This window comes from Cryptotermes secundus, unplaced genomic scaffold (genome assembly GCF_002891405.2).
Source record: "Cryptotermes secundus unplaced genomic scaffold, Csec_1.0 scaffold548, whole genome shotgun sequence".
Taxonomy (NCBI): Eukaryota; Metazoa; Arthropoda; class Insecta; order Blattodea; family Kalotermitidae; genus Cryptotermes; species Cryptotermes secundus.
The window spans coordinates 1,787,674-1,811,582 of NW_019732380.1; the positions used below are offsets into that span (position 1 = coordinate 1,787,674).

Below are 23,909 nucleotides of genomic sequence, written 5' to 3' on the forward strand. Positions count from 1 at the left end.
TTTTTGCCAAAAATTCAAGAGGAAATCTGGGGTGCGGCTTATATTCGAAATATTCGAAATCACACTTCATTAAAAAATATATATATTCATAATTAGTAATACAGAGTGTTCTACTCCTGAAATAATATTCCAAGAAAATTATTTTTTCTATAATTTCTGTCTGAAAATTGTGCTGCGGCCTATACACGCACGCGGCCTATACATGCGTAAATACGGTATATATTGTATATAACTGTATATTCATATATCTTTCATACAAAAGAAGTAGGCGATAACAAAGTAACGGCGCATGTTGCAACTTGACCGATATTTTGTGACCATACGCGATAAAGCATTAAAAAGCACCTATTTCCTAAGGCCTACATGTGTGGATAATATCAGGATTTTTTCAAAGGGTGGCAGCCAGTATCCAAAGTGGGGAGACAATAAAATTTGCTTACAAATTTACGTTCAAGCTGCTAAAGAGTATTCTCGCTGATCGTCCTAAACTCTAATGAACATAAGAATATTTTTAAACCTGTTTTGAATTTTCATGATAATTATTTGGCAGTTTTCCTTCATTTCCCCAATTCCAATCCTTTAAAAAATATCCAGAGAGGACAGACGTTTGGCTTTCCTATCCTCCCTACTGGTGCCCATACATATAAGCTATCAAACACAGTGAGAAATTGTTACGTTGTTTAATAATATTGGGGGGGGTGACGATTAATAAATTACGAATACCTCATCTTTTCTTGCTGATACATACTGTGACGTGCTATATGAAGTCCATCGCTGCGCAAGGGCTGCAACGCGAACACATACTTCAGCGGCAACGAATATATGGAAATTGCTGAGTACCCACAGCGACGAAGTGAATACCAACAGACAGTTGTATAGGAATATCCGTGCAACGGATTGTAAGTTGCGTAACAACGGATGAAACCAAACACTTCTACATGCTGTTCTGTATTGAGTAGGGCTAGCATTTCCTAAGCAACGGATTGTTCGTTGCGTAACAATGGATGAATTAACCCTTCGATAAGGTATCCCCTGTCCCGTTCCAACGCTGGATGTATAAGAGAGTGCAACTCCAGCGAGAGTTCAGTATCACAAGTATCACAAGTACCACAAGAGATTCCGAGTGAAATCACATTTTGTAAGTCACTGTAGGGATTCTGATGCTCACAGTTTTGGGTTCGACTCTAGCGAGATAGAAGCAGGTTGTGCTAAGACTTCGCAGAAGAGCTCCAGAGTGTACGTGTACTGACGGTACAGTAGCGCTCTAAGTGAATAATTGTACGAGTGTGTGTACAAATAAGCGTCCAATAAAATAATTCGTTCCGATCCGAAGGCTCACGCAATTTATTCGTGTCAAGTCACACAGCCGACACGTCACAATATATATATATTCTTACTTAACTTCAGTTTACACCGTTGGTTAGTAATATACAATGTAATTCTTTACACTGTTATTCAATGAAGAAAGTTCATGTACAAGAAGAAATCTTTACAAAATATGTAAATTACAGAGAAGTAGGAATATAAACTCCAAAAAATGTTAATTCTGCTGTTTTCTATTGCAATTTATCATATTCGTTCTGTTTAATTCTACTTTTGGTATGATGGGCATCGTTGCTAACATCTATATATACAATCATGCAACATGTCGTCGATATATCTAAAAAGAGTAATCGATAGTGATATAAGAAGTATCTCATTACATTTATATTTTTTCTGGACTTAATAAAAATTGAAACAGAAAGCTTGTAAAAATATCTTACCAAGGCCGGAACCACAAATGATTCCAATCGCAGGTCTGTATTTTGTCTTCCGTAGCAGAAAGACTGAAGTCTCTTGCACGTCATCATAAGTATAACTGGAAGTAAGCGTCATTATTACTTTTTGTATTCATGATATTACAACATAAAACGTTCACAGAAGTTTCAGCTATAGTCATATCTATCAGAATATGTCATGTGTTTAGCTATAATTATTTACCAGACAGCTACAATCTAAGAAGTAAACATTAACTTTGCGCGGCTCCCGTATATACTTTACTATTCTACAGCTTCCTTTCTTTCCATGACTGTGATTTTCACAAACAATTGCATTTCAGCCCAAAAATCGGTTACACTTGTTGGGATTTTCATTGTTTTCTTGAGTCACTTGAGACAAATGCCTTAAGAGTACCTCAAATTGGAAAATAATCACTTCCTTTCGCATTCTTGCCAACAAATCATTCGGTATTCACCCAGTTATTGGACACCACAGAGCCCGAGCTACCTGCAGCATCAGTAAATAACTAACTCCATGGAGCTTAGCCCTTCTTGAGAAGCAGTCAGTAGTGCATATGCTCAAGAATCTCCCATTATTTTATGGAACTCGAAGGTTCATTACCGTGTTCACAAGAGTCCTCCGCTGGTCCCTATCCTGAGCTAGATCAGTCCAGTCCATACCACCCCATTCTGTCTTGGATCCATTTTAATATTAACCACCCATCCGCGTCTTCGTCCGGAAGGGACACGATACCAAGATTAACTACTCGTATGCTGGCGACGGCCAGCAGCAATTTACTGCCATGCTATGTACTTAGCTGTGAATCAGTCACCAGCCAGCATGGACATGAGTACAGAAGCAAAGGAATACCCATTGATAGAAGCCGTTAGCAAGCAACGACTAGTAAAGGCATAGAAGACTATGAATGCTGCAGTTGCAGTGGTCTTTAGAGTGTGTAAATCGATTAGTCCGTTATAGTTACAAGCTATAAGTGTTCAATATATCCAATTACCAATCCAAACTCCGTGTCCTGCCACTAACACGTGGCAATATTAATGTTAAGTAACCGATTTGTATGAAAGTTAACTAATCCATTACAACGTAAATCCTTGCCTTTTCGCATCTTTAATTGCCGTTTGTTTTTGTAAAACTGAAAATTATATACCTCAAGAATAGTAACAGATATAGATAGCAAGCGAGATTTCTTTCTAAGCTCTATCGGACCCAAAAGAAAACTCAATACTCTTGAGAGAGTGGTTCTCAAGAAATAAGAAACTATTTTGGAGGGATTTCAAACATGTTTAAGGAACACTTGAATTTAAAAATTTAATGTTTTAAAACGTCTGAAGTCTCCCCATGGAGGCCCTCCACCATATTGCCAAATTTAGTCAAAAATGGTACAACGGTGGGGGCATTTATAAATAAACACTCCTCTTCATACATTAGATTAGATATTTCTACAACCACCGATACTTATGTATTTATGGGCAAATAAGTAAATAAATAAATGAATTCCATGGAATAGAATCTTTTGTTGAGAAGCCAATTAGTCGTTCAGCTAGTCAAGAAATTCCCCAGCTTTCATAAAACATGAAGGTTTAGGACCAACATCAAACAAACCATCATTGACTTCCACCTTGTGCCAGACGAATACAGCCCAAGTTTTCTCTTTACTGTCACTACAGCCTTGTGTGGGTCTAGGCCTCCCACGTTGTTTCGCAGCAATATATTTTTCTGCGGTTGGATCGTTAGCCCCACGCTCAACCTCCAACCTGGAGCACCAGAGACTACGTTTCGTCTGGCCCTTACCTTTTGACCTGTGTGGCATAGGTGGCCCTACCAAGAGCTTACGTTAACGCCAGCATAGCTCTCTGGGTCACTGTGGTGCACAAATCTTCTCTCCACAAAACGGTAGTCCTCGAGGGGACTCCTTTAAGATACAGTTTATAATCATTCCCCAAGCATGCCTATGTCTTTCTCTACATGACTATTTTCCTTCAGGATTTCTCACTAAAATGGCACATGCACTTCGGACCCTAAGAGAACTTATGCGACTTCATTCCCATTGACCTTCGGCCGTCATGATTCTTTCATCATGAAGCTCTCTAATTGGAGAATTCTTTCAGAGATCAAAGGTTAAACTTAGTAAAATGTGAGAGGCGACTAAGAATAATAAGTATTTGTCCTGTACGAGAAGGTAAGAAGATGAAACGTAAAATATATAAAACACAGCAATACTTAGAACCCCTCAGAATGTTTCACATTCTGAAAGGGAAACTTAATTTCCGTCAATATTTTGGATAATCGTACAATATATATCTGTTTCGTATCAGCATGTACATTCCTATAACTGTATCTTGTGAGATCTATGGTTCTCAGGGCAGTGATTTTGAAGAGAAGTCTTCTGGGATGTAACCCCACTATAGTCTGTCAAATATTCACTGCCCTTTCACAGAAATGTGCTGCCTCAATTTTTATCTTGCAGATGGAGGCAGCAGCTTCCATCAAAACGTCGATAAATATATACTATATCACACGGCGTCATATTTCAGAAAAAAGCAATTTACAACTTATGTCTGTTTTATTTGTTAGTCCATATGATTTCAAGAACATCCTCTTCAGATTAAAGGATTTTTATAAAATATACTATTTATAGTATTCAGTAAATAAACTCCGTGGCCTGTAGTCCGCAAGCGAACTATACCGACTGAGCGACCGCCGCTTGTAGGCGAAGTTAATTACAACTTTAGCGGATACAGGGTGTCGCATGGTCAGCGCAACGGATCTCCAGGGCCGTTAATCTCGGTTTTCTAGACCGGAACCGCTATTTCCTTGAAACAGTTCCTCAATTATCCTCACGAGGCTGAGTGGACACCATTCCAGACCCACTACTACTCAGAAAATCTGGTAGCGCCGGGAATCGAACCCAGGACCTCTGGATCTGTAGCCAGGAACTCTGACCACTAGACCTCAGAGGAGGTCTTTATAGTCTTCACTAGAAATGTAAAATCATTATGCATTTTGACCCCAATTGGATGTAGACTATGTTTCTATATTGAAACAGGATAGCTCAGACAGCACCGTGACCGACTACTGGCTGGGCTGCCGAGGTTCAATTCCTAACAGGGTCAAGATATTTTTCTCTTCTGCACAGTGTCCAGAGTTGCTCTGTGGCCCACCTAGCCTCCTATTCAGTATGTATCAGAGGTAAAGTTGCCGGGGCGTGAAACTGACCATCTCCATCTAGTGCCGAGGTAAAAAGTGATGGAGCTATACTTCTACTCCCTCATACCTTCCCATGGCTTACTGCAGTCTCAATTATTCGTTTCCTGGTAACGGCTTCTATCAGTGGATGTTCTTCAGATTCCGTGTTCACGTCGTTGTCCTCTGGCTAATACCTCACAACTGAACTCATCTGCACCTATTAAGTCTTCTCTTCACAGACCGACTTATTACTCCAAACTGTCCTGGTTATAATATTGTCGCGTGCCGGCAATCCGGAAGGGGTACTTCCATGGAAACGCAGTAACAGTGGGCAGTTGCCTAGGAATACTTTAAGCAACAAACGCGTTTCCCCGGAGATGAAAGGACAACAGAGGGTTCGTTGCATGGCAGCGGCCGAGACCAGGTTACAAAAGTTCAGCTGCACATGGCATCCAAAATCNCCCACATGGTGCCCTATATTCTGTCCGAGACCAGGTTACAAAAGTTCAGCTGCACATGGCATCCAAAATCCCGTACGTATATGACTATATAACACAATTATGCAGGAAACAAGCAGAAGTCATACAAAATCATGAGAATGAGAATGTTCGCAACATCGGACAAGGCGAAGCACGACGCAGAAAGTATAAGAGGTTTAAACTTGGCGGCGGTCCGACATGCGACCTATCAAGTGACTAGACTGCTGTGGTAGCGAACACTACTAGAAATAGGGCATAATCTGCTGTACTGAGCCTGGATTGACAGAGGCATTGTGTATATTGTACATAGAAATAGAAATTAAGATTAAATTTGTGAATATATACAAATACTGACAATGGACTTACTAATACGGACTGTGACTGATAAATGACAGACCCGACCTCTCGTCAGAGAGGGCGCCCCAAATGGACAGGACAGTAACTTTCATATAAGGAAAAAACAAAAAGAAAAAAATCTGGTCATGAGCCCCAACCGGGGCTCGACACCAAGACAGACTGACTGACCATCAGTCGCAATGTAACTTGGACCAGACAGTTTACAATTGAGCTTGTATTGAGTTTGTATTCGACTCTAGCAGAAAGAGTTCTTCGACAAGAGCCCAAGATACTTGACCGAGGGTAGCGGTGCAATTGTACTTGCGTGTGTAAAAGCGATTGACCAATAAACTTATTCGCTAAATCTGAGACCTGCGTGAATTTGTCGCGTTATATAGGCAACACGCGACAATATCTTGGAAAGGACCGCTAAGAAAACAGTTCCTCTCTACTAGCCGGACTTAGCCCCCTGCGACTTCGCTTTGTTTCCCAATCTGAAAATGAAACTGAAGGGACGACGTTTTGAAAGTGACTGATATCGAAAGGGAACTGCAAGCGGCACTCGACACGACTTTCACGGATGCTTTTGAAAAGTGGAAAAAGAAGATGGGATCGTTGTATGCGTTCCAAAGGAGACTATTCTGGAGGAGACGACAGCCAAAATTGAGCAAGTTAAGCCACCTTTTCTTTTTCTTTTTTTACCTAGTCCGGGAACTTTCCGATAGCACCTCGTAAAGCACTATCTCATAATGATGCAACCTCATAGACGTTTTAGAGACGGTTCGATCTACACAGCAACAGCTCAAGCTAGTGATATTTTTTTTAAAATATCCGAAGTGAACCAATTATTATAATATATTACTCAATAGCAGATGTGATATATCTGCTAGAATGTTTGATACATCTATGTTACAGAGGTTATCAGTAACGTTATGACGTAAGCAATGACAGAACTGAAGGCAGTACGTCCCGATAGTGTAATTACGTAATTATCTGTTACTTTGCTTAACGTTTTCACAGTTTACATAGAACTTCAAAATACCCAAGCTGTGTTTGTGCAACATCAGTATCGTCAATGGTGAAAAGTCTCCTCATACGTAACGGAAAACACGAAGGGAACAACTACTTTGCATGATAATAGGAAAAAGGTTGTTAAAGGAATAAACTGTGTGCACTGGTTACGTCTGGCCCAGAGTAAGGAGCAGTGGTGGGTATTGGCGAACACGTTAATGTATTGCCAATTCTTGACCAGCTTAGCCAGTATCAGCTTCCCAAGAAGGAAAAGATTCTGACTCATGAAGCCAGTGTATTGGACGATGTGCTTTCAGTTACAAAGATTATACAGCGTCGAACTGAAGATGGCTACTGACTGAATGCAAGAGAGTTGGGAGGAAGCGATGTAATCTGAAGAAAAAAAACTGTAAATTCCAAATTATGGAAGGAAATGAGTCAGGATAGCTCAGTCCGTGTAGTAATGGACTTCAGGTTGCAAGGTCAGGGTTTGATTCCTGGCACGGATAAGATTTTTCTCTTCTCCCGCAGCGTCCAGACCGACTATGGGGCCCATCCAGCCACCTGTCCAATGGTTACTGTGGACTCTTTTTCCGGGGGTAAAGCGGCAGGGGCTTGAAGCTGACCAACCACCTCCATCTAGTACCGAGGTCAATAATCTTGAGCTATACCTCCACTCCATCATGTGTCTTCATGGCATAGTGCTTAATTAATTAATTACGCACAGGACAATTTTACATTCAATTTTGTAAAGATAATGAATTGTTAATATATCTTGACAAAAAATAAGATAGAGCACCAGCTCAGACGCCCCTTCCGGGCCTCCAACATTTTCAGACAGGCTAGCAATCATTCCAGCATCTCAAATTAACACGGAAGCACTTGTTATCGGCTGCCCTATCTAACACTGATAAATTCACAGCTGATATACAGGCGGAGATCGCTGATTTGAGAAGCGATTTATTGTTTATGGAGAAATTCAGGTCAATGTCACTTTTAAAATTCACTAGGCCTCTCTTCAAGGCCGCGCAATAGATCAGGCGGTTAGTAGCCGGTTTCCCACCGCAGGGGCCTGGGTCAGGTCATGTGGGATTTGTGGTGGACAAAGTGGCACTGGGGCAGGCTTTCTCCGAGTATTTCGGTTTCCCTTGCCAATTCTCATTCCACCGACTGCTCCACATTCATCATCACCACCTACCATCCGGGGCTGGTACAATAGGCCAGTAGTGGCCGCAGTACAAAGTGGACTCAGTCTCACCCCATGAGAAAAAAAAGATAATAATAATAATAATAATAATAATAATAATAATAATAATAATAATAATAATAATAATGCCTCCCTTTAANAAAATTCACTAGGCCTCTCTTCAAGGCCGCGCAATAGATCAGGCGGTTAGTAGCCGGTTTCCCACCGCAGGGGCCTGGGTCAGGTCATGTGGGATTTGTGGTGGACAAAGTGGCACTNTGTTAAAATTTTCGATGTGCATATTTGAAGATATTTCCTGTGGTGGGTCCGCCTCTTTGGTCTAGTGGTCAGAGTTCCTGGCTACAGATCCAGAGGTCCGGGTTCGATTCCCAGCGGTGCCAGATATTCTGAGAAGTAGTGGGCCTGAAACGGGGNACCTACCATCCGGGGCTGGTACAATAGGCCAGTAGTGGCCGCAGTACAAAGTGGACTCAGTCTCACCCCATGAGAAAAAAAAGATAATAATAATAATAATAATAATAATAATAATGCCTCCCTTTAACACCCGTGTATTCCTCAAAGTAAGAAATTTCAGTCAAAGGATGTTTATGTTAAAATTTTCGATGTGCATATTTGAAGATATTTCCTGTGGTGGGTCCGCCTCTTTGGTCTAGTGGTCAGAGTTCCTGGCTACAGATCCAGAGGTCCGGGTTCGATTCCCAGCGGTGCCAGATATTCTGAGAAGTAGTGGGCCTGAAACGGGGTCCACTCAGCATCGCGAGGATAATTGAGGAGCTATTTCAAGGAAATAGCGGCTCCGGTCTAGAAAACCGAAATTAACGGCAGTGGGGTTTCGTTGCGCTGACCACAAGACACCCTCTATCCACAAACGTTGGCACTAATTTCGCCGACAAGCGGCGGTCACTCGGTCGCTATAGTTTGCTTGCGGACTATAGCCACGGAGTTTCAGTCTGTTTTGTTTTTTCTGTGGTGGAGTTAACTAAATACCCAATTCTGTTTAGCGATAAAGCTCTACACTTGCATTTGTATGGTAGTCGGTTCGAACCTTAGACGGGACACAGACTATGTTGATTAAAAATATCTGTGGTCTTCCTCAGTCCCTCCAGGCAAATCCCGGGATAGTACCAGGCCACGATCGCTTCCTTTAAAACCCTTTTTAATTCTTTATTCGCGACTCATCATACCATGTTACGCTAAGCAGTCTAGACACTGAGAGCCTTGTAAAATAAGCCGAAAAAATACAAAGCTAGAGCTGCAATGGCTGATGACTGCCATGAAGCAGTAATGAATATTGCAACAGTGGGCCCGCGTCATCACTCTTCTGATTAACGGAATTGGCTTATTATGATTATATCAACGATTTCAACAGCTCGTGAAATACGTTAGCGAGATTTAATGTATATTTCTAACTAAAGTTATATTTGTATGGTTATTACACTGATTATGAATCGATAAAAGTGTGCTACATAATTGTTCTTAAATTCTTTTAAACTCGCGTGTATTATATACCCTACCGTGTAGTCATGTACAAGACTCTACAAGAATACACGGCGTCACAGTCTAGAATACCAGAACCGAACACTTACTACTGTCAAAATCTATTAACTAATATATACCCTTAATAGGCCCATAGGGTTGTGAGACGTCGCGGCTCCCTCATGTTCTACACAGTCGGCTCACAGATTGCAGTGAGGTCAGCCTTACGCACCGGCCAGACGCCCTTTAACCCCAGGAAGATTTCTGATACTCATTTCTGTTAGAGGCAGAGCCAACCCCAGGGCCATAGTGCGGCTGGAAGTACTAGATCAATTGAAAAATTCAATGACCTCATCGGGAATCGAACCCGCGACCTTCCGGCTTGTAGCATAGGGCCTCAACCAACTACGGTACTGCATGCACACCAAGAGCGGACCTAAAATTAATATTTAAAATTTTACAATGATAAATATTTGCGGCCCATAAAGCATACCTAGGTTGGCGATGGGGTCTGACAAATAACTGCCCAACCCTGACCATACTGAAAACATGGACTTCCATCATCAGGATAAAAGTGTATGGCAAAGACGATATTTATGCTGGGTACATGTAACAACTATGGAACCCGGGATAACGCAGTCGGTATAGCGACTGGCTACGGGCTAGACGACCGAGGGATCGAAGTTCGAGTCCCGGCAGGGTCAAGAATTTTCTCTTCTCCACGTCCTCCAGACCGGCTCTGGGGTCCAGCAACCCCTTATCCAGTCGATTACTGGGGGTAAATCTGACGGGGCGTCAAGCTGACCACTCACCTCCAGCTAGTGCCGAGGTCAAGAAAATACGCAATGGCGTGGTGCTTAATTAGTTGAGCACAGCGTCAACTTTACCTTTACATGTATCAGTTGGACGTATAAACTTGAATTACTATCCCAGAATGTTGTATAAGAGCTCAGATAACAGGATAGCTCGCCTCCGGGTTCAAAACAGAATGTTCCTTACAGTACGCGACTTTGATCCCCGATATGTTACTGGCAGTCGTCGATACATATATGTGAATAACAGAGTAAAAAGTAAAAAAAAAAGAAAAGATATCCCTGTAACAGGCCGTGAAGGCCCATATGGTTGTGAGACGTTGAGGGTCCCACATTATCTAGACAATCGGCTCAAAGATGACGGTAAGGTCAGCCTTACGTGTCGGCCGCGCTTTACTCCCCAGGAAAATTATTTAATTAATTCCTGGTACTTTTTTCTGTTAGAGGCTGAGTCAACCCCAGGACCATAGTGCGGCTGGAAGGATTAGGTCAACTGATAAAAATCCAATGACCTCATTGGGACTTGAACCCGCGACCTTCCGGCTTGTAGCACAGTGCCGCAACCAACTACGCTACCGACAGAGATTTGACTGAACTGGCTGTCCTTTCCTTTTGGCTGTGCTTGCAGAAAATTCTTTGTGTTGTCGAATCGATTGCTAGGGAGAAGGAACCCCCGCCCAGTAACATGCACCCTTCTTACTCCGTCACCGTGACACTTCACAGAAGATCAATATATCTGATCCAACACAAGTTCTTGCGAAGCACTTTCGCATTTCAGCTGGTGAGATCTTTCTGATAATGCTACTTCACTTACATGGCCAGAATAACTTCTTGCTCATGTTTCTTAATTAATATGAAGAACTATTATTACAGGGTAAAACTTTGAGGCAGCGCTTATACATTGATTACACAAAAACAAACGATCTTATTGCTTCAATATGCACAAACTGTGTCTCCGTTTACAAGGCTCTAAATTTTACACCTTATGCTTTCCTGCAGATTTCAATAAAATAAGGGCACACTATGCCTTCTTTGCTATAATTCAACATAAATTTCGGAAATAACATTAAAGAAAGTACAGTAACATTAATAAAACTAAAGCCACTGCATAACATTAAAGTCAGGGACTTTTGAAGGGCCCTACTAAGTATGATCGAGGGAACATAATAGACCCATAAATGATCATAGTGCTTTGAGCTAATACAAATTACCCCCACCAAAAATAATACACTACAGTACAATACAAAACCACTAAATTAACAACTGTACCTTCCTCTATATAACTAGTGCCGAGGTCAAGAAAATATGGACCTAAACATCCACTCCCCTATACGCCTACTTTGCGTTGTGCTTAATTACTTAAGGACAACTTTACTTTACCTTTCTCTACAAGGGCCTCCACAGGCGTTTACGATTATTATATCATCCGGACACACTACTGATAACATATTGCAATCATCCGTGGAATCTGTATGAACAGACTGTTAAGAAACACTAAACGTTTCTCCACCGAAATGAGACTTTTTAACTCGTGAGAAATAAATACTTCTTGATTTCTTAATTACAAGGAAATCCGACGTGTTCTGAGCAGTGCTGAGATATCTTGAAACAATACTCGACCGGTTAACGATACCGGACGATACTGCCAACTGCAATCTTTCTGCCTCCGGCAGCCCAGGCGGTAGATAACGGGGACTCAATAGTCCAGCCCACGGATACCGGCAGGAACAACTGACGGTTGCATTCCTATTTTCATTGACGTGCTTCGTTGCTCATGATACAATTATTGCAGTGAAATAAAATGTCGGCCATTCGAAAGTGCTTTATTTTTTAAACGTCAGAACAAAAACGGAAGTGTATATATTTCCAAGCATTATCATTTCAGCCATTCGAAAGTGCTTTATTCTTTAAACATGAGAACAAGCACGGAAGCGTGAATATTTCCAAGCATTGTCTGCACAAAGTACATAACAATGGACTGACGATAAGGAGGTATCATCTGTAGTCAGTACGTCAGTCCGCATTATTTTTCCCAATATCTAGTTTACGAATTTTTATAAAATTTGTCCTTGGGAGGCCTATAACAAAAGTCATACGTTAAACTTATTTGAAGATTTATGGGTCAAATACAAAGTAACGTTTAACGTTAAAAAAAATAAACTCTGTGGCCTGTAGTCAGCAAGCGAACTATACCGACCGAGGGACAGCCGCTTGTCGGCGAAGTTATTGCCAACTTTTGTGGATAGAGGGTGTCACATGGTTAGCGCAACGGATCTCAACGGCCGTTAATCTCGTTTTTCCATACCGGAGCCGCTATTTCCTTGAAATAGCTCCACAATTATCCTTACGAAGCTGAGTGGAACCCGCTCCAGACCCGCTACTTCTCAGAATATCTGGTAGCTCCAGGAATCGAACCCGGGACCTCTGGATCTGTAGGCAGCAACTCTGACCACTAGACCACAGAGGCGGTTTTCTCATTAAGATGTACAATTTATCCGGATTATTTATCGGCACAGTTGGTCTCTGTATTAAATAATTTTAATGGAGCGTATGCATTCCTCAATACTGGAAATGTGATTCCATATTAATAGACAGATTCTAGCACTTGCTTATGTCGTATGAATTCGACACACTCTGGATAACACTATTTTTTATTGCTAGTGGTGTGGGACTAAGTCCCTTGTACTGCGGCCACTTCTGGCCTATTGTACCAGCCCCAGATGATAGGTGAGGGTGATTGTGGAGCAAGTGGTGGAATGAAGATTGGCAGGGGAAACCGAAGTACTAGGAGAAAACCTGCCCAGCTCCACTTTGTCCACCACAAATCCCACTTGACCAGACCCGGGATCGAACCCGGGCCGCCGCGGTGGGAAGCCAGAGACTAACCGTTTGAGCTATGGCGCGGCCCCTGGCTAACACTAAGTATATGACAAAATAATTTATATCTTTGGGTCTATATAGCCAGCCCCCCTCCCCAAGAAAGTCCTTACGGCGTAGTACATGAACAGTTATGCATGGAGACAACTGTACTTTTAGCAGACTGTAGTGGTTAATCAGTTAAGCATGGAGACAACTGTACTTTTAGCAGACTGTAGTGGTTAATCAGTTAAGCATGGGGACAACTATACTTCTAGCAAACTGTAGTTCTTCATCAGTTAAGCATGGGGACAACTGTACTTTTAGCAGACTGTAGTGCTTAATCAGTTAAGCATGGGGACAACTGTACTCTTAGCAGATTAACATCAAGACCACAGAGGGATGTAGCAATTGCAAAGCAACATATATCTGAGGGCCAATGTTTCATATACAGTTTGAATTATGCATACTTTCGGTAAAAAGGTAAAGTTGCCCCTGTGCTTAACTAATTAAGCATTACGCCATGAAGGGGTCTGGGGGAGTGGACGCATAGATCCACATTCAATTTTCGGTACGCTTAGAAAAAATGTTTAATTGTTGCGTGGTTTCATCATGTTTCTTCGTCTGTCAAGGAGCATGCAAACCACGAACCCGGTGAGAAAAAGGTTCACTGATATTGGTACAGGGACATCAAGACCGGATATAGCGCTCTGAAGATCCCGCAGCTATCAAAATATGGAACCCACGATTAGTAGCAACAAATTTTGGACATGACAAGACTTTCTGTTTATTTCCTATAATAACTAAAAATAAGAATTAACTTTTCTTGATTTCAAACAAAAATGTTTCAGTAAAATCTGCGAATTCTATTCCTGATTTGTTGATTCCCAGGGACGACCACCCCCGTCGCTCCCCCCCCCCACCTTAAATCAGGCTCTGAGAGACATGCATTTAACAGTTTAAATCCTGAAGTTTGTCTAAAAAAATATTTTTAAATTCAGTTCTTACCTCGCAGAAAACCTCTCCATCAGAAAGTCCAACCGGTTTACCCTTTAATGTACGAATGTTAGAAACAGCAAGAAACAATCCGTTGTGGCCGCGCTGTACAAGTGCCTTCTTTGTTAGTGTTGTCAGTTAGGATGGGTTATCTTCAGGTAGAAACCAAAGAAGACCACGCAAGGCCAAGTCAGTGATTCATTCGTTAGCTCTGAGGAATGAAATCGTTTATCACGGTACTGGTTTCGATATTATTTACGTTTACATATGACAGTTCATGACCTGGTCAGCCAAATATAGCACAGCTTTCTATTGAGGAGGCAGGTTCTTATACCTCCACCGTCACCCTGAGAGTCGTAGGAGGCGACGAAAAGGGAAGTCTCAAATTTGAGACAGTAATACATGGTCTCGAGTACCAAGGGACTCGGACCCGAGAAAGACTGCACTGGCAAGGACCAGCAGCATATACAAAAGACAGACCCGTCCTCTCGTCAAAGAGGGCGTCCAAAAAAAAAAAAACAAGACCGTAACTGTCAAACAGTAATAAATATCTGGTCGCAAGCCCCAGATGGGAGCTTTATGCCAAGACAGACTGGCCGACTGACCGTCGGTAGTAAAATGAGACTCGGAGAGTTAAGATCACAAGTATCACAAGAGATTCCGAGTGAAATCACTGTAAGTCACAGAAGAGATTCCGAGTTTTGTACTCACAGTTTTGGATTCGACTCTAGGGAGACAGAAGCAGGTTGTGCTCAGACTTCGCAGAAGAGTTCCGGAGTGTACTAACGGTGTGATAGCGCTCTAAGTGAATAATTGTATGAGTGTGTTTACAAATAAGCGTCCAATAAAAGAATTCGTTCCGATCCGAAGGCTCACGCAATTTATTTGTGTCGCGTCCCACAACCGACACGCTACAATACTTTGCGAGTAAACGAGGTCTTCTTCACTGTGGCTTTCGGTATCAGTGTCGGACTGGCATTCTTTCGACTAGTATTATAATTGTTTTTCATCAATATTTAGCGACTATTACTAACAGGTGACAGTGTCGCTTTGTCAATCAACATAATTTATTCGAATTAGTTGGAAACCCCCTTCCCCCAAGATGGAACCTCAAGAACGTGCTCGATATTCAAAACTTATCGTTGCAGAAGGAATGGAAGAAATATTGATGGGAGAGGAATTTGATGAAGGCTTAGAAGAACTCAATGAGTTCATTGAACCTTTTGCAAATATATCATAATCAACATCATCAAGTCATGAGGCAGAAGAAACGGAAATTAGGTTTCGTGATAGAAGACCCGGATATTCGCCAAAGTTATTATTTCACTGGTCCTCCGAGTGGAATCAACAGATCAGCTGCTCCAGATATAAATGCACATTCCTCGCCCTCTTCCATCTTCAGTCTGCTTTTATAGCAAATATTCCATATCTCCTTAGAAGAAACCAATAGATATTTCCATCAATTTACGCCTTGCCAAGCTGCTCCATGCCCTTCTGCTCAGAGCCTGACATTACAATTGAAGAGTTATATAAATTTTTGTCAATAATAATTCAAATGGGCCACGATCAACGGGACAGCCTCAAAGATTATTGATCAAGATATGAGCAATACTTCGTTCTATCATAACTCCATGCTACGAACCCGTTTCTTCCACATTTTGAGATTCCTGCATTTTGAAAATAATTAAGCTCCTCTAAATCGTGATGACCTAATTTATGATAAAACGAACAAACATACTCCGTGGTTTTAGTCCGCAAGCGAACTATACCGAGCGACCGCCGCTTATCGGCGAAGTTAATGCCAACTTTAGCGGATAGAGGGTGTCGCGTGGTCAGCGCAAAGAATCCCCACGGCCATTAATTCCAAGATTGGAAAAGCAGAACAAAATACAATCCGAACAACAAATTTTGTGAGCTTTACAATGCATAGGAACATCTTGCTGTTGATGAAGTCATAGTGCTGCTCAAGGGAAGAGTGATTTCTCGTCAGTATATTCCAAAGAAACACAAAAAGATTTGGTATTAAATTTAAAAATGTCGCTAGTTTCTCGGCTATATATTTCATATGACAGTATATTTAGGGAAACAAAGGGAACAGAAGAAATTACATCAACACATGGCATTGTTCACCAGCTAATTCGGAGAGTAGAAGGCTTAGGACACAAAATTTACATGGACAATATTTTCAGTTTTGCATTATTTGATGATGTACTGGAGTGGAAAATAAATTCATGTGGCACCGTACGCAATGATAGGCGCGGAATGCCACAAGAAATTCGCCCCAAATCAATTAAATTGAAAAAGGGGGATATTGTTACAAGAGTCAAGGGGCATCTAATTTTTTTAATGCTAGTGGGGTGGGACTAAGTCCCTTGTACTGTGGCCACTTCTGGCCTATTGTACCAGCCCCAGATGATAGGTGAGGGTGATTGTGGAGCAATTGGTGGAATGAAGATTGGCAGGGGAAACCGAAGTACTCGGAGAAAACCTGCCCCAACCCCACTTTGTCCACCACAAATCCCACTTGACCAGACCCGGGATCGAACCCGGGCCGCCGCAGTGGGAAGCCAGCGACTAACCGCTTGAGCTATGGCGTGGCCGACAAGGAGTATCTAAGTGTTGTTCGTTGGAAAGGCAAGCGCCGTGTGTCTGTCTGTTCTGACGAGTATGCAGCCTCCTCCGATAGATGGCAACTTCCGTGATGAATGTGGCCAGGCTGTCACACCCCATGTAACTGAAGACAACAATGCGCATATGGGCTTTGTGGATAAATCTGACAGGATGGTAAATAGTTGTGCAGTTGCCTGGAGGACATGGAAATGGACAAAGAAATTATTTTCCAACCTTCTCGACATGACTATTCTCAATGTGTACTGACTGCACAAGTCATGTGGTGCAAAAATGACACATGAAAAATTCCGCGAAATTTGATTGTACAATTGCATGAGGCGAATATTACGGTCAATGGCGTTTCTCGGGTGAGGCCAATTTCATCTTGGGCCCAACTGAGTCGGCTAGAGGCGAAACATTCACAACACTGGCCATCCGAAGGGAAACAAATACATCGTGTGTTCGCTAAAAAAGTAAACCAGGAGCACCTGTTGTAAAAAGTGTGACGGTCAGCGTGTCGAGGGCTACTTGGGCCAACGACGCACGCGCGTCAGAGTGTGAGCACTGACTGCGGTTATCACAAACCGTGAAGTGACGCATTTCATACTCGCGTACAGTCTGAACAAAAGATTATTGTATACAGTGAGTTTTTTTTTTACAAAATCAACATGTCTCAAGCTTCAAGAAAAAAATACGGGTAAGTCCTTTGGAATTTTATAATATATATATATATATATCTTAAAGATGATATTTTGTATTTCATGACAAAATAATCACAGAATATTTTCATTTGTAAAAATTGCTCTTTTGCACATATGCAGAAAATTTTATTGCTTTCAGTTTCTAGTTCGTATTTCTATATTGCATAGAACGGAAAATATGTAGTTTTCTTTTCTGAAATTCTTCAATATTGAAGACTTAGAGTCATTTAAATTCCGGCCGCAACAGGTTACCGACAATTTAAAAGTCCGTACTTTAAAGGTTAAGGAAATAACTGCTGCTATTTTTTTCTAAGATACATAAAATAAATATATTCTGTGAGCAAAATGAATAGTGTCCAATGTTAAAGCAATTTAGATTATTAATAGGCAACAAGCATTTCAACTTACCTCAGGATATCATCGTCCAAGTATCTGCAGCGTTTGTAATAATTATGCGACGAAGAATAAGCATTTTTAGAAGAGTAACCATTTTTTGATGAAAGCCCATTAGTTAAACAACAACCGTTCTCAGAAGCATAACCATTAGTTACTGCATTTCCATTCACCTTCTGACTCATTCTAGGGAAATGACTGAAATCAGCTGGCTCTAGAACTTCTTGTCTTCTGTTGCTGTGCTTAAGAGCTTCCTTGCAAGTACTATGACACAATATTGTTCGCCTGATTTATAAACCCAGCTATGGACTCTTCAGAGGTCATAGTTCATCTTATCGGAAGCATGTCTGTGGAGGTGTGGTAATTTCCTACAACCGATAGAAAAATAGATACAAACAAAATGCATTATCAGCAATTTCTACAAAGGGGAGCGGGCTGCATTTATTGATGATAATGTCTCATAACTTGAATGACGGCCTTTGCATAGTGACAGCTGATTAAGTAGTTAGAGCAGGGGATCGCAAATTTTGTGTTACCGTAACCCCTTAAAAATTAGCAACTCCCTTTATCTTGTGGTTAGTGAAAAGTGCAGTTCTGCACACTGTTGCAGGTCCCTACGAGGCTGTACGGTGACAGTAGGATCCTAAATAGCTTTACAGCGTCTCTACACCTACAATAAGCTACAAAGTGTTCCTGTACAGTCACGAAAAGTGCAGTTCTGGACACTGTTGCAGGTCCATGTTAGGCTGTATAGTGAAAACAGGAACCTAAATAGCTTTACAGCCTCTCTGAGCCTATAGTAAGCTAAAAATCGTGGTTGTAAAATTATGAAAAGGGCAGTTCTGCACACTGTCGCAGGTCCCTATCAGGCTGTACGGTGACAGCAGGAACGTAAACAGCTTTATATCCTCTGTACATTACAGTAAAGTTGTTCCTCTGCTTGACTAATTAAGCAGTACGTCATGAAGGCGTGTGGGGGAGATACACGTTTTCTTGACCTCGGCACTAGTTGCAGGTGAGTGGTCAGCTTCACGTCCCGGCCGCTTTACTTCCAGGGAAAGAGCCCCCGGTAACCATTGAATAGGAGGCTGGGTGGCCCCAGAACCGGTCTAGACGACACGGAAAAGAGATTCTTGACCCTACCGGGACTCGAACTCCGACCTCTCGGTCGTCCAGCCCGTATCCAGTCGCTATTCCGATTGTGCTATAAAATGGTCCCGTAGAGTCACGAAAATGTAGCGAAATATTTCATCAGCTGAAGCTACATTATTCGAAAGTACGTTTATTAAACTTTACTGCCTTAGGTAGGCCGCACACCGGCATGCGTCAAAACATGTAACAGTCAAGACACGATGTCTGCGACATGACGCAAAGAAAGGAGCACAGTTGAAATGAATGAGATTATGAAAACCTCCTCACATCGGTCTGAGTCATGATGCTGACGAATCACGAATGAAGCAAGACTGCGTCTTTTGTCTCATATTTTGATGCTTGGACACAGTTGGTGTGCGGCCGCTCTCACTGTCTTGCCAGATCTGTGCACATATACATACATATATTCTAAGAGAGCCATCTTCTTGGATGTAACTACAACACAATCACAGCTGTGAGAACCTCAAATTCAACAACTATACTGTCATGTGTATGAATGACTATGGACGGGGTTTGGATTGGTAATTGGATGTGCTGACCTCTTACAGATCGTAACTACAATTAACTATAACAGTCTCACTGAAATACACACTCAAATATCACCGTAACTACAGCACACATAAAGTCTTCTATGTCCTCACTAGTCGTTTCCTTGTAACGGATTCTTCAGCTTCTGTGCTCACGTCGTTGCCCGCTGGCTAATACTCCAGAAATGACTCATTACTTCAACTGAATTAAATCCCAGGCTGACGGCCATCTCACACCAATTTTCACTGACTCACTACTGACTCATTGCTTCAATTGTCCTGCTTATAACATCTAGGCACGGACCAAGTAGAAAACAACGTCCTTCTGTTGCAGTTCATTTGTTGCTTATTAAGAATCTGTTGCCTAGCAGCGGACGTTTTTCGTTGCCTGTTACCTGTATTTTAAATAATTCTTACGAACTCGTCCCCCCGGTGGCTAGGCCGCGATAAACAGTCCGAAAACTTTGAGTTAAATGAGGTGCATTGGTCTATAGGCCTTTATACAGTCTATCTAAAGTAGGAAAGAGATGTCGGATGTTATCTCTGTAGATTACTAGTTTAATTTTCAGTTATAAGCATCCATGGCGTCTTCTAGACACAGCAGAAATCTTTCGAATCTTGAGTCACGAATTCAGTTTCATTGGTGGCCAACTTAGAACTTTTCGTTTAATGTTGCGGGCTCCTATAATGTATGGAAAATTCGCTGTTTACTCCAACAAATAATACGGGTCCCCAAAAGATATACTACAAAGTTTTTATTTTAATTTTTTATTATTTTTTAATTCGCATAGTGGGGGGGGGGTCAAGCTGGGTCCACTCGGCACGTCGGCCACTGATTGGCCTATTGTACCTTACCGGGGTGATTATGATAATGGGGAATTTGGTGGAATGAAGATTGGAAGGGGAAACCTAAGTACTCGGAGAAAACCTGCCCCAGAGCCACTTTGTCCACCACAAATCCCACTTGACCAGATCCGGGTTTGAACCCGGGCCACTGCGGTGGAAAACCAGCGACTAACCGCTTGAGTTATGGTGCGGCCTGCTGTGTAGGTTTGGGAATGTTTTTATAATGTTAAGAGCCGGGGTAGCGTAGTCGGTATAGCGACTGGCTACGGGCTGGATGACTGAGGGGTCGGAGTTCGAACCCCAGTAGGGTCAAGAATTTTCTCTTCTTCAAATCGTCCAGACAGACTATGGGGTCCACCCAGCCTCCCACACAACCTCCTATCCAGTGAGTACCGGGGGCTCTTTCCCCGGGGGTAAAGCGGCAGGAGCGTGAAGCTGACCACTCACCTCCAGCTAGTGCCGAGGTCAAGAAAATGTGGATCTATACATCCACTCGCCATACGCCTTCATGGCGTAGTGCTTAATTCGTTGAGCACAGGGACAAATTTACCTTTACCTTTTTTATAGTATTAAGAGAGACTGTACACACAGCAACTACTGTTAAATAAGTAAAAAGGGACTCCAAACAACTATGAATTATCAGATCCACATTCGATTCTTTATTTTTTCCATTCTTTCGTTATTTCTTTATTACCTCTTTATGTCTATTTATTTATTCCTTACAACCACCCTCCTTGAATTTTTAGCATGATACTCCGCCCAGGACCAAACTGTGGACATTTTAGATATATCATGAAGTGCGAAGGCCTTATTGCGAGATTCCAGGAATATAGTGACAATGGACTAATACTGTCGACTATGACTGACAAATGACAGACCCGATCTCTCGTCAGAGAGGGCGCCCCACATGGACAGGACAGTAACTTTCATTTAAAAGGTAACATCTGGTCATGAGCCTCAGTCGGGGCTCGACACCAAGACAGACATACTGACTGACCGTCAGTCGCAATGTGATTTTGACTTTGAATTGACTTGAATCAAGAGGTTCCCGCTTCGAATCGGGACACCGACTGAGAACTAAATCCCTTTAGGGATATTTTGTGGCAGTACCTTAAACCAGGCCATGGCCACTTCCTTCCCCATTCTCTCCAGTTCATTATTCGCTACAAACCGATAACTTGACGCTTGACAGTGTCATCAGATAATCTACATACCGATATCCGTGATGGGATGCATTTGTAATAACAGATTCGTTTTAGCTGCACTGAACAAACATCAAGGCTAATGGAGTAAGCATACTACTGTGACATGACTCCCGAAAATCTGATTAGTGAAGTCAGAATAGACGTTTATTGCTAGGCAACGACTCAGTAAACACATTCCCGTGGCAGCGAATACGCAAGTAACAATTGAACTAACTTCCGTTGCTATGCAACGGCGCTATAAACACGCCTTCCCAACAATAAAGAGGCTATATTTTCTGCGTAGTCCGTGCAAAGTGGTTATAAAGAAGAGTTCAGTTGAGAAGAGTTTGTCAAGTTTCGAGACGTCAGCCTGCCGGGATATGAGCTTGGGAGCAGAGGAATTGAATTGAGTTGACAGTTGCAGAATAATGGCAAGAAAGGAATTAGGTTGTGAAAAGAATGCATGTGTGATTTTAAGTGACAGTATCCGTTGCCAGGATAGGACTAGTGAAGACTGAGAACCCTAGTGCGTGTGTAACGGTGAACTGTAAAGTGTGTAGAACAGCGGTAGCGATATATTTCCTGCAGCCCCGAACTGCGTGAATGTACATAAGGTGCAATAAACTCAATCATTCAATCCTAAACCTGTCCTGTAACCCACGCGCAAACCCCCTACACATGATATCCGTAGTGGGAATGCATTTGTAATAACAGATTAGTTTGTACCTACCGTGAAGGAACATCAAGACTAATGGAGTAGGCATAATGTACGTGGAAGGATACGGCCAGAAAGTGGAAAGGAAACCTCCTCAACGTTCGAAGAGTCACTCATATCAGCCTGTTGCATTGGAGACACTGGACGCCCGAGAAGATGGGTACAACAAATCCTTTAGTCTCGGAACGGACCATGGTTCAATCCTTGAATCGGCTGAAGAAGAAGATATTTAGGAAGTATTTGTAGTGGAATGCAATATGTATTCCAATTAATTGCTTAGTTGCCAGTTCACATGACACGGTCTCGAAGTGCCCATGCACTGGGATCTCAGGCTTCAATTCCACTTGGAGCACGAACATTTCCGTATCGTCTAAGGCTTTATAATGGACTGATCCATCATCTAGGATGATTTAACATCTGTCTAAATATGATCATTGTTTTTTCTCCTGGCGCTCAGTATCGCAAATTATATTTTGTCAAATGGATGAATTAAATGCGAATTAGAAGGTATTTGGAAGGAGACAGTAAGGGTATAATTGAGACACAAGCCTAGCATTTGCCTGGAGGGACTGACGAATGCTACCAATAACCTGTCAGGTTGGCCGGTATCCCAGCCGAGAATCGAATCCAATACCTATTGAATACAAGTCCAGAGCGTTACCTTTGGAACTACCTGTTCGGTAAATACTATTCAGAAACGTCCAGTACAGTCGGTGACATTTCTTTTGGTCAGTCAAGGTCATTCTCTCACCTCCCGCCACTGATTTTTAAGGCTACCTCTCACTCCTGCGCAGTAGCTACATTTTTGTGGAGGAGAAGGAAGTGGAGGGGCGGATTCAGGGGTTGACCTTGACACGACAAAATAAATGTCCTCGGCTGTAGTAAAAGGTGCTAGAGGAGACAGGATCCCACAAAACAATGTTTTCTTTTATTTACACCTGCTTTCTTTCGACTTCTTCATAAGTATATCAGTCAGAAAGCCTTAATTCAATATTGTGTAGCCGATCGCCAAAGTAGAGTTGTAACGACTGTCGCTCGAGATTGGTTCTTCGTCTCAGGGATACGGGTGCTTCGGAAATGGGAGGGGAACACACTTCGGAGTTAATGAATTACGAGGTCTCCAGTACACACACCTTGCATTATTGTCTACATTAATATTGCTTACAGCGATAATAGATATTACGTTAGTCCTCCAGGCTAGCCTCTCCGTCTCTCTTAACTTTTGGCACTCGCCACACCAATTCGCTCCCAGCTCGCCGACCGTCCCCCACTTCTCTCTTCAGCGTCTTCTTTCAACTACTGTACACCTCCGCTCGCTATCACCGACTGTAATACCATTCTCTCTTCTGAGGCTCTTTTCAACTACTATACGCCTCCGCTCGCTATCACCGACTGTCTCTTTCTTACAAGTCCCACAGTGGCAATAAAATAAAAAAAAAATGAGAGATAGCTCTCTATCATAAGCCCTTTTAGTTCACCAAGGCACACTAGCAGAGAATCAGGACACTTCAGTGCTGGTCCCGTTGAGTGTCAACCCATGGATTCATAACTAGGAGCGAAGTGGCCATGCCAAAGGCAATAGTGACACCCTCAGCCTAAGGACGACAAAGTTGGTTTACAACCACACAGTCCGGGGACGGCATCTC

At 42.3% G+C, this 23,909-nt stretch overlaps 1 protein-coding gene across 2 annotated transcripts in view; it reads right to left on the reverse strand.

Moving 5' to 3' along the window:
- Positions 1-23,594, reverse strand: part of LOC111867639 (purine nucleoside phosphorylase) — a 30,387-nt gene extending 6,793 nt beyond the window's left edge. Inside the window, exons 1-3 of one of the 2 annotated variants that reach the window (XM_023857653.2) lie at positions 23,429-23,594; positions 17,855-18,207; positions 1,764-1,858 (exon numbers count right to left, since the gene is read on the reverse strand). In XM_023857653.2, the coding sequence (XP_023713421.1) occupies positions 1,764-1,858; positions 17,855-18,024 (265 nt within the window). In that variant the 5' untranslated portion in view covers positions 18,025-18,207; positions 23,429-23,594. Of the gene's footprint in view, positions 1-1,763; positions 1,859-11,663; positions 11,979-17,854; positions 18,208-23,428 lie in introns of those variants that run through there. The other variant, XM_023857654.2, reaches the window with a different exon arrangement.
- Positions 23,595-23,909: the final 315 nt, after the last annotated feature.